This window comes from Artemia franciscana, chromosome 5 (genome assembly GCF_032884065.1).
Source record: "Artemia franciscana chromosome 5, ASM3288406v1, whole genome shotgun sequence".
Lineage (NCBI taxonomy): Eukaryota > Metazoa > Arthropoda > Branchiopoda > Anostraca > Artemiidae > Artemia > Artemia franciscana.
The window spans coordinates 56437173-56449429 of NC_088867.1; the positions used below are offsets into that span (position 1 = coordinate 56437173).

Here is a 12257-nt window from a genome sequence, read left to right on the forward strand (position 1 = left end):
TCTGAGTCAATTCTTTCTAGATATGTTATTTTGATTTTCTTTGGTTGGGATCGGTGTAAAGGAGAAAAATTTGAAAAAGGTGGATTCAACACTGCAAGAAACCTATTTCTGTCCGGTTTTCATTACATATTTTTGAATTTTGCAGATGCTTGTTTAATTTTTGAAACTTGGAATGGATAGGAATGAGACCTTTTTCTGCTTTTATTTGGTGGCTTATGCACGTTGGATCAAAAATTTATCTTTTCACGTTCATACAGATGTTCTATATAAAGTTAATTGCTATGGGAGTGGCCAGAACAATGGGCATTGTCAAACAGCTTTTTAATACGTAAGACTTTATGATTCCTAGTTCATACCGTAATTCTAGATCCGTTGGACTCGTATGAACTTTTGAACGAGACAGGAGTTCATTATGGGTACTATGATGGCAATAGTGAAGACAAACTACTCATGGGTGGACTTGGTACTTTAGCTGATGAAATTGTTGAAGCTTTTGACCCACTTGACGAAGAAGAAGATCAAGAAAACGGTTAGTAATTCTATTAAGATTATGTTGTAGTTTAAATCATAAAATTAATTTTATTTTGAAAGTTCTTCTAGGATCGCCAATAATTCAGATACAGACATTTATATACAATTCTAGGTTAGCATGCACATTCAGATATGACCAGGGGCCGCACAATTTCATTGGCCAGTCTGCTCAGGGAAAAGTAAACACAAGTCTGTTAATAAATAAAGTTAACACAGTCTGAATTAAAATCTGGTAGATTTATCACCTGATTAGCTACCGAATAAAATAGAAAAAACATTAGTATATGATGAGGTAAAAAAAAAAACTAATAAGAATGATGGCAATCAGTTTATGGTCAAAAGACCATAAATGATTATGATAAGATTGATCACAAAGGGGCAAAAATTTAAAAGAAAGTGCACTGTTTGAATGGACTATTTAAAAAAAACACAAAGAGGAAAATGAAAAAAAGAAGTGTAATTTAAAAAATTTCAAAAAAGTCTTCAAAATGATGTTCATATTGGGCAAAGGTACAAGCTACAACGACCGTTGAACGTGTATCTAGACAAATTTTTGTAGCATGGTGTGAGTGGGAGTCTGAAGTAGGTGAAAATCATTTTTGTTGAATTTATTTTAATTTTGACTCAGCCATGGAAGAGGCACCCTGTGACGGAAGGGCATTCTAGGAAACAGCTAGTAAGAAACACGAAAAATAATAATAAAAGACAGCTAAATTCGTGTACAACGATCATGTAGCCAGCCTAAAAATGGTCATTAATAAGTTACTTCTGCGTTAATTCGCCGATTAAATTAGATTGGTTGAATATATAGTAAAGTTAGCTCTAACAGTATCGCTAAGGCTATTAAATTGAGTTTACTATCTCTGTTCAAAATATAAAACTGATTTTCCATTAACTCCATGATTAGTGAGTCAAGTAATGATGGACGTGGTCTTTACCAAAGGGTTACACACTGTTTGCCATAGGTGCGTATAACTTCTTCTCCCAAACATGATTTTGGTTCAATAGTATTTTAAGTTGATCTTGTGCATACCATTTATGATTACAAAGCTACGATGAAAAAATAAAATACAAAATGTATAGTCAAGGAACGCACGCAGGATTTTGGTTCGAGGATGTGTAAGAATTTGGTGGAAAATTCATGAGATTGGTAAATTATATGAACAATCGAAGACCAACCAAAGAATATCGTAACGACTTCAATACTTTTCTTTGAGGAGGGGGAGCCCAGGCTTTTAGGCCCTTTGATCCAACCTCTTGACCTTTGCTGAACTTTAACCAATGTGTAATTAAGTTCTAAAATACAAATCTTAATTTCACCATTTTTCAAAATGTTTAGCCGTGTTTTTATTTTAATTATCTCGTTAGATAATGAATTATACATGCCTCGTTGTTGATATGATTGAATTGGTAATTAAAACCTGTAATTAAAGAACAAACAAGTTTTTTGTTTTGTTTTTTACACATAAACGTTCAGTTTTCTATAACCACCTGCAATCCATCGTGGTTTTTAGTTGGTCCACCAGCAAAGAAACTCAAGATTATTTTATTAATTTTAGTCCTACAGATATTTATATTAAAATTGTATTTTATGCAGCAATTCTTCTAGTTTTGTTTAAATATTGGTTTTATATCTTTTGGTTGTTAAACCTTACTTTATTTTAGTTCTAATGCAACGAGTGGTGATTTTTCAGTCTGGTCAGAGAAAGAATTTTTCGGTCACCTTCCGCTTTCACAGCCTTAGAAAGTTCCGCTCCCTAACCATTAGTTTTGCTACAACCTTAGAATATACGGTAAGAATCTTCGTATATTTAACCTTTTTTTCTACCTCTTTGAGGGTCAGTTTTGTTTCGATTTTCTTAATTGAAGTACCTAAAAAAGATGTTTCAAAATCTAGGGGGCAATTGCCCTTCTAATACTGGCGGTATGTTTACAATTCTAGTGATTAGTATAATTGGAATCTGTGTCAAACGTAACAATGAGTGGTATAACCATGTTTCAGCTTCACAATCAATAAGAGTATCAAACAATTTACCTTTTTTTCATATGTTTTGTTGAGGTAAGAGCTGTTCCATTGGTTTTCATTGATTATTGGTTCATTGATCATTGGTTTTCATTGGTTTCATTGATTAATGGCAGTATCAAGTAACCCAGAAGAAAAAGACAAGCTCATATAAAATTGACTGAAATTAAATCTAAGAATCGTTTTACAATTTAATGTAGGCCCATAATAAACGAAATTGTCTTCATAATTTTACCTAATTCTTGGGGTTAGGAAGATGCTGTGATGATTTTAGGCTGATGCTCGTTCAAATCAGTAAACTATACGATAGTACTAAAGTCTAAAGATTAAAACATGATAAAGTAAATATAAAATTAAGGGATTTTTGTTGAGCAAAATTAAAAAGTTACTTCGATAAATAATTCTGAAATCTAAAAAGTTGAAGCTAACATATAACTCTCTAATTCTAGATTATTCTTAAATATATGTGTGAGAACAAAATTGGCGAAGTTCCGCCCATAACCTGGAGGTGACAGTTACATCTTTCTGTTCCTGACACCTGTTTTCTATTACAACCCTGGCAGTTCCACCCATAATTTGAGATGACAGTTGCTTATTTCTGCTAGATCCCTTCCGTGGAAAAAATACCTTTACCAGAAGACCTTAATCCCCCCTCTTTTCCAATAACTAACCTACATCCATTAGCACAGGCAGGATAACGTGTAATGAAAATTTCTTCATTATTTTCTGAAGACACTTGTGCCTGAGGATAATACCGCCAAGAATTAGAATATTAATACCTCCCTTTGCTCTCATATTGTGATTGATTGTCCTTATATTGTAGCCGCTATTGATTATGGAATATAGTAGTCAACGGATTCGTGTAAATAACAAGGTATGATATCTCTTGTGAGCAAGAGTGTATCCAGATTTTCTTTTTTCGTGGGAAGGAGGGGTTTACCAAAAATTTTTTAAACACAACAAAAAATTCGTTTACATACATTGTATACCACTTTTACTAGTCGAGCAAAAATTTCCTCCCCCACGGATACACCCTTTCTGGTTAGTACTATTTTTTTAGCTAATTTTTTTTTCGATTGGCTAGGTGTATTCCCAACCAATAAACGTCATCCAATTTTCTTGTAACAAATCGATGTCGATGTGAACTGTTAAAAATTAAAATTTTTATTTGAATTTTCTTCAAATCCCTTTCTGAAAGTTTTAGTCTGTTTGACATTTAAGTAAAAATCTAAAAAAAAAATTGTTGTATAAGCTATTATAAAAGTATGACTCTGCGTCAAAACTAGAAGGTAAAACATAATTATTAGGACTTCAAACTTTAGCGAAAAGAGCAGGGCGTTGAGGAGGGAACAGCCCCTTTCAAATACGGAGTAATTTATGTTCGTTTTAAGTTTTAATATCGCTCCTTACATTCAGTTAAAAAACTTGCTTTTTTTATTTAATAATTATTAGGACTTAGGTGAGAGTGGCAACTTAGATGAGAGTGCAATTTAAGGAGCCCAGTCGGTGAGATTAAATGGGACAACAGTCCTTTTGTAATTATTCAAAAGTCTGTAAAAACGTGAGATGTTTTGTTGGAAAAGGACTAGAGATGCTCACAACCCGATATGCTTTTCGGGTTTGCCCTTGGTTCATGACATAGACGGCCTTTGGAAAGCCTTTGAGTAGCACATATCTGGCAAGCAGAGAGAGAGAGAGAGAGGATTCCATGGATAGCACAATTGCACTCTAAAATGTGACAAGTCAAAACGAAAAAATAGTTTAAAAAATTAACTCTTAGGTTACGAAGGATTGCTTAAATAGTATTGATTATTTTCCTTCGTTTGTTTTCACTTGGGAAATTTAAGATACGCTTATGCAATGACTCTTAAGTGTACTAAGTAGGGGTTGTCCAGTCTAAATCGTCGATGCCTAAGGCTTTTAATTCTGGACTTGTCCCCCCCCCCCTAGAACCTTCAGTTAGCTCTGCCTAGTCCAATCTTGGCTAAACGCCTCCGTGTCTTTGCCACTCATGTAGTGATATATAAAGCCTAACCGAGTGACTTTGATTGATTTTAAAACATATAACACTTTGCTTCTCTTCTCTATTTATCCCTGCCTGTAGTACCACTTATTTCAGGCTCTTGTCCCCTTTTTCAATAGTGTTTTCTTAATGACCCCTATTTCTTAGCTGCCATCAGCAATTTACTTTGCTATCCCAGGATATTCTCCGTTCTTGACGTATAAGCCAGTCGTTTCTGGTGAAGAGTACTTGAACAATTTGACATTACCACTTAATGAGAAAATCTGTCAAAACTTGGAAGTGATATTCCTCATTGAAAGACAGAAAGTGGCAATAAGTGAAATAGCTTTCAATTCCGGTAAGTGAGTTTTTGTAATAATGGTTGCTTGTTGTATCGTTGTTTATCAATTGTCCGAGAACTTACAAAACTTTGAAAAGGAGGAAGAGTAAACTTGACCTTAGAGCTAAAGAATACACTATTGCTGAAAAGTTTTACACTCATTTTGAATATTGCAAGTCCTTGCCTCGTATAATTTTTTATTATGAACCTTCAGGGCCTTTGTGAGGGAGGGAGGCAACATTCTTAGGGCCTAGACTTCGATCGGGTCATGATGCGCATTTTTTCAATAGTGAAAACATTTTTCATTTCTTTCCTTTCATATTTTTTTTCATATTCTCTGATTCTCTGATACGCTGAATCTGATGGTGTGATTTTCGTTAAGATTCTATGACTTTTAGGGGGTCTTTCCCCCTATTTTCTAAAATAAGGCAAATTTTTTCAGGCTCGTAACTTTTGATTCGTTACCACGAACTGTTTGATAACATTCAATCAAAGAATCAGTTTATATAGTGATCAGAAATATATCTTTGTTTGTTATATATATATATATATATATTTTTATTGTATATATTTTTTTATATATCTGTATGTATATATATATACATATATATATATATATATATATATATATATATATATATATATATATATATATATATATATATATATATATATATATATATATATATATATATATATATATATATATATATATGTATATATATATATGTATATATATATATATATATATATATATATATATATATATATATATATATATATATATATATATATATATATATATATATATATATATATATATATATATATATATATAAATATAACTAGTGCAGTTTTTAATACACAAAAAAGTTCATAATTATAGATAAAACAAGGAAAACAACTTAACAAGGGGCAATTTCGGTAAAAATATGCCGTCAAGTGTTACTTGACTTGCAAGAGTACCCTTGAGCTGATATATAAGCCCCTATAATCAGAAATGTTTCCCCTGAACGTAATGATTGGAATTCCTGTGTTTTCCCCCCTGAATGGATACTTTTTTGGTGTTTTATTATCATTTATTTTCTTTTTCCAGGAGTGATTGTATTTTACTAGTTGTTACTTTGAAAAAATTAAATTTTTTACAGTTATGAAGTATAAATGTGTCAAATATTTTGGCTTCTAGTATTAAAAATTATATAAGAAATATTGAATTAAAAATTTGTATTTGATTTTCTTAATCTTACTTTTAATGTTTTACTTTGAACAAACTATTTTAACAATGCGTTACTTTTTTAAACACTGGGTCTAAAGGTATTAAATACTTTGATGTTTGATAACCAAGTTCAAAACTGTCGTTATTGATAAGAAATTAAATAAAAAAAACTAATTTTTTTAGCTGAAAGTAAGGAGCGACATTAAAACTTAAAACGAACGGAAATTACTCCGTATATGAAATGAGTTGTCCCCTCCGCAATCCCTCGCTCTTTACGCTAAAGCTTTAAATTGTTTTAAAAAGTAGAATTGTGGCAGAGTCAAACTTTAGCGTAAAGAGCGAAGGATTGTGGAGGGGACAACTCGTTTCATATACGGAGTAATTTCTGTTCGTTTTAAGTTTTAATGTCGCTCCTTACTTTCAGCTAAAAAAATTAGTTTTTTTAATTTAATTTCTGAACGTTTTTGAATTAATGCATGTTTGGTTTTGGCTCTCCGCACATAAATTATTAAAATGAAATTTGTATATTAATTCTTTTTTTGGCTAAATGGCTTTCTCTTAGTTTGATCAGACCATTTTGAGAAATAAGGGGTGGAGAAGGAGGCCTAGTTGCCCTCCAATTTTTCGGTTATTTAAAAAGGGAACTAGAACTTTTAATTTTTAACGAACGTTTTTATTAGTAAAAATATACGTAACTTAAGAATTAACTTACGTAACAAACTTTCATAACCTTATATTTTTATTATGTATACGAGGGGGTTTGTACCCTCGTTAATACCTCGCTCTTTACACTAAATCGTAAGTTTTGTCCCAATTCTTTAACAATGACCCCTGAATCAGAAAGGCCGTAGAATAAATAGTTGAAATTACTAAAAATACTTTAGCATAAAGAGCAAGGTATTTATCTCCTCCTAAATACCTCGCTCTTTATGCTAAAGTATTTTTAGAACCCCTCATATGCGTAATAATCTCTGTTCGTTTTAAGTTTCAATGCTACTTCTTCTTTTCATTTGAAAAAACGTTTTCATGTTTATTTTTCATTGTTTTCTTATAGTAATGCTAGAGAATCCTGCGCCCTTGTCATTGAATTTTTCTTCCCCCATGACAGATTCCTCCAAGGAAAGATCCTCCAACATAGCCCCCTCTCCTCAGCCCCGCCCCCAAACAAAATAAAATCCCCCTGAAAACGTCTGTACACTTCCCAATAACCATTACTATATGTAAACAATGGTCAAAGTTTTTAACTTGCAGCCCCTCCCCCAGGGATTGAGGGGGAGTAAGTCATCCCCAAAGACATAGTTCTTATGTTTTTCGACTATGCTGAACAAAATGGCTATCTCAAAATTTTGATCCCTTGACTTTGGGAAAAAAATGAGCGTGGGAGGGGGCCTAGATGCCCTCCAATTTTTTTGGTCACTTAAAAAGGGCACTAGAACTTTTCATTTCCGTTAGAATGAGCCCTCTTGTGACATTATGGGACCACTTGGTCGATACGATGACCCCTGGGGAAAAGAAAAAAAAAACAAAAAAAAAAACAAACAAATAAACACGCACCCGTGATTTGTCTTCTGGCAAAAAATACAAAATTCCACATTTTTGTAGATAGGAGCTTGAAACTTCTACAATATGGTTCTCTGATACGCTGAATCTGATATTGTCATTTTTGTTAAGATCCTACGACTTTTAGGGGGTGTTTCCTCCTATTTTCCTAAATAAGGCAAATTTTCTCAGGCTCGTAACTTTTGATGGGTAAGACTAAACTTGATGAAATATATATATTTCAAATAAGCATTAAAATGTGATTCTTTTGATGTAGCTATTGATATCAAAATTCAATTTTTTAGAGTTTTGGTTACTATTGAGCCGGGTCGCTCCTTACTACAGTTCGTTACCACGAACTGTTTGATATCCGTCCATTGCTTCGACATTGCTCAACAGAACTGAATTCTGGGAGTTTATATCTTAGTTTTTGCTAGTAGACTATTGTTTTTGTATTATTTTAAACTATTTACTTTTTTTCATTTTATTTACTTTTACTTTAATTGACATACTTTTTCTGTTGCCTTTAGAAAAATATTTGCCTCTAAACATCATTTAATAAGAAAAAACAAATTATTCTTTCAAATGAAAGTGAGTAAAACTTAAAACGAACAGAAACCATTACGTATATGAGGGGGATTGCCCCCTCCTCAATGTTTTGCTGTTCACGCTAGAGTTTTTAGGCACTTAAAAAAAATAATTATTATTCTAAATAAATGACCCTTGTGTTTCAGATCTTTAGCGTGAAGAGCAAGGTGTTGAGGAGGGTACAGCCCCCTCATATACGTACTAATTTCTGTTCCTTTTAAATTTTAATGTTGCACTTTACTTTCAGTTGAAAATAACGCAAGGGTAGCTGGATCCATCTACACGGAAAAATCCCCCTCCCCATAGGAATATCCTAAGGACAATTTAATCCTGGCGTAAATTTACCCTGGAAAATCACCTTTAACATATCCACGCTTAAAATTGAATCGGTCAAGAGAAAGCAAGACATATAAAAAAATTTTGAATAAAAATTCTGGCAAATGCACCTAGTATAAAATTTCTTGTGAAAAGTTCACCCCCTTGAAGCTTCTCTTTCCATGAAAAATTTGCCCTTTGTAAAATCTTTTCAGCAGAAAATTTTTCCTCCCCTCCTGCTAATACCAAATGTGTGCATATTTTCCGGTAACAAATAAAACAATGAAAATGGATATTATTGTTTTTCTGGATGAAAATTCTGTGAGACTTTTGATCTTCTACGGAACTGAAGCCATTACAACCTCTACAATAGGATTTTCTTATCAATAAATACATTGCACACATCTTTGTAAATACATTGAAGTACTCCATATAAACAGAAAAAGAAAAATATTACCTTTTAAAATTACTGAAAACTAAGGTAATAGCAGTATTTGCCACCCCGAAGAAATTTAATGATGGGGCTGATAATGACCTGCCTTGCCTTTTCCACCTCTGTGCTGGTAGATATGGGAATGTGACATTTTAGCTGTATAGAGAAACATTTGAATCAATTCCTACTCTCCCATACTTCTTTCAATATTTATCTGGAGCCTCATGAAGAGTAAGCAGTTTGTCCATTCAAATGTACTTTTTAGGAATCTACTCTACCCCCCACCTAAGCAATAACTCACACCCCTCATTATAATTGATACAGAATTACAATCACCAAACGTAGCCTAATTTCATTACAAATAAAGCGATTCAAGTTGGTTGAATTCAGTAATTGCACCGTGAGCAATTACTTTTTTTGCAACTGGGAAGCCTAAAATATAGTTATTGATACTATTGAGTCAATTAGCCTTTCAGAATTTGAAATTGATTGCAAATTCGTCCTCTTCGAGGCAATTCTTAGATTTGTACCCTAAAAGGGCAGAAAACAAGACTTTCCCCTGACGCAATCTGCACGGTAACTTAAAAAAGAGCTTTAAATTTACGTTTGAACGAGCTCCCTCCCAATTATTTTGGACCTTCGGCTTGATACAATCACCCCTGGGAAAAACTAAACAAATAAACAGGCATCGACGATGTTCCTTAAAAAAAAAGCGTAAATCCACATTTTGAAAATTGAAGCTAGAAACCTCTACGGCAGGGTTTTCTGACATTATGTATCTAACAAAGGGATTTTCAATATGATCCCTTACTTTTTTGGAAGTGTTTCTCCTTTTTTATCAAAATCAGGCTAATTTTCTCTGAATTATGGTTTTGGATTGTTAACAATAAACTGAAAAGAACTTTATATATTTAGAATCAGCATAAAAACCCAATACTGCTGGTGTAGCAATGCCCATGAGGACTCCATTTTTAATTTTGGTGAATATTGATCCAAGTCAATTTTTACTTCCAGTTTTTTTATCACAAACTATTTGATAAGATTCTCTTGTGATATAAAATTTGTTCGAACCTGTTTATTTAATTTAGTTGAATAGAACAATAAAAAGAAAGAGGGTCAGTTTGACAGCTGGATAGTAAGCTTAAGTTTTGTTTTTCTTTCATTATTCTGTTGTTGTTTTTTAAGGTCTGAACATACAAGGGATTTCAGTTCAAGTGGAGAATTTTCCTGATATGAAAGAGGTTTTACATGGCCGTTATAAAATAAAAACGTGTTATATATGTAGACGTAACGATTTTGGAGTATCTCTACTCCTTCTGTAAACTATTCTAAGAGGTAGCAAATTGCATAAGGACAAGTCTACATCTGTTATAACCTACGGAAGCAATAAATCTTTCTGTAATTTTGGTTTGAATTTTATTTTCTTTTAAGATTAAATGCATAATAATTAAATACAATATTGATTGATCCAATTGCCAGGAATCCTTGTCGCTTAAAATTTACTGTATTTTGTTTCATTGTATTCAATTTAATTGCTCTTTCTATTTGAGATTTTTTGCCTAAAAGTATTTAAAAACCAATTTATTTCTACGAACAAAAAACATCCAAATATATATTCCCTGCCCAAAATCTCCACCAATATTTTGGTGTCTCCTCCCCCCTGGAAAATTTTCTACCGGCACTCTTGCGCTTCATGGTTTTCTACCATTTCTGCTGTAAACAGAAGTTTCATTTTCATTCTACTTTGTTATTTTGACCTTTCAGAAGTAGATTCTTTTTCTTAATGCAAGACTAACCTTCCCCTTACCCCTCTCAAGATTTTCTCTGTAGTTTCAAACATTTTCCGTACATTACCCTACCATGGGTTTTAATCTGAATTTACAGTCCTCAATAAATTGCCGAGTATGTGCTTGAACAGACTTTTCTTAAGCTTGCCAACAAAATTTTAGGATGTATATCTACAATATTTTGGAGAAAAAAGCTCTTGCATACAAAAATCTTTTTTCTGTATTTCGAGGGGTTTTTTTTCTTCAAAATATAATATTATTTTGGTTTTGAATGCTCAATTGTGGTAAGTCATTTTCTTGTGTGCTGTGAGTTATGACAGTTTAATTATTTTTTTCTTTTTCCTCCAAGTCTGTTTGCAATAGTATTCAAGTTCTCCCATTAAAAAAGAGGGAAAGAAAAAAAAGAAAAAAAGAGCAACAAAACTAACGTGTTCTTCAAAAGCTCATTGGAATTGAACCAATGTCGAACTAAAATATTTGCGTCAGCACACAATTTGTATATGCTTTCTATTATAACTGCCTTGCAATAAAGTGTAAAAGCACTTGATAAAAATAAGTTTACTAGCAAAATAGTTTAGAAATCAATTTCTTTCCAAATGCCGCCTGAGCAGACACTGAAGTTGAAAATTCAATTACTACTCGACAGGATAAGAAAACTTCTGTTTTTTTAAGCCGCATCATCAAAGCTCCTTAGGAATTGAAAAGATCTTTTAGGAACCAAATTTAGCTAAAAAGCTCTATACATCAGATTCAAATAATATTTACTTAGTTCGAAAGATAATTTGATAAATCTTGGAATGCCATAGAGATCTATTTAATAGTCATACGGAATAAAAAGGGCCTCGTTATGAGGTCTATTGACAGTTCCGTTAAAGCGAAAGCCAAATAATACCAGCGAGTAAATAAGATTATTAATCATTCCAGTGTGCATATAGATGAGATATTGCTCAGAGAAATGGGAATTGCTAATCAAAATCTTGAATTAAGTTTCTCTCTTACTTAAATATTATTCTTAGCAAGTTAGCTTTCAACCAAGAGAGAGGCCGATTCCAAAATCGGTTTAAGAGGCAATTTACATTACAAAAAGCTTGAGTGCTCATTTGAGCCTGGATGGAAAAACTGTTTTTTAGAGTGTGAGAGGAATTTATAGAAATATTTTTAGATATTTGCCGTTTAATTTCCACCTGGGCGAATAATCAATTGGAAATTCAATTATTATTCGGCAAGATAAAAAAAAATATGTTTTTTGTAATCAATAAACCTTAAGAGCTAAAAAGATTATCCATTTAGGAAATTGGTTTATTTCTTCCTTTGACATTGTTCTTAACAAGTTAAGGGGCTTTCACACTGTGTACAAATTTTTTTATGCTGAGTAGTTCACTTATGTGACGTTAAACATAATCTTTACACTTAAATAAGTCCTTTTACCCTTATCTAAGTAGATAGTGTTGATTTCTATGTACCTAGAGGCATTTCTTCCCGT

General features: G+C 32.5%; 1 protein-coding gene and 1 long non-coding RNA gene across 2 annotated transcripts in view; one reads left to right on the forward strand and one right to left on the reverse strand.

The window, feature by feature from the left end:
• LOC136027622 (discoidin domain-containing receptor tyrosine kinase B-like) overlaps window positions 1-12257 on the forward strand; it is a gene marked incomplete at its 5' end in the record, with an annotated part of 54148 nt that overhangs the window by 21908 nt on the left and 19983 nt on the right. The window contains 3 exon segments of the mRNA XM_065705038.1: window positions 368-529; window positions 2197-2324; window positions 4725-4914. Coding sequence (XP_065561110.1) covers window positions 368-529; window positions 2197-2324; window positions 4725-4914 — 480 coding nt within the window.
• The window catches only part of LOC136027623 (uncharacterized), a 53484-nt gene that overhangs the window by 21543 nt on the left and 19684 nt on the right, over window positions 1-12257 (reverse strand). The window lies entirely within an intron of this gene.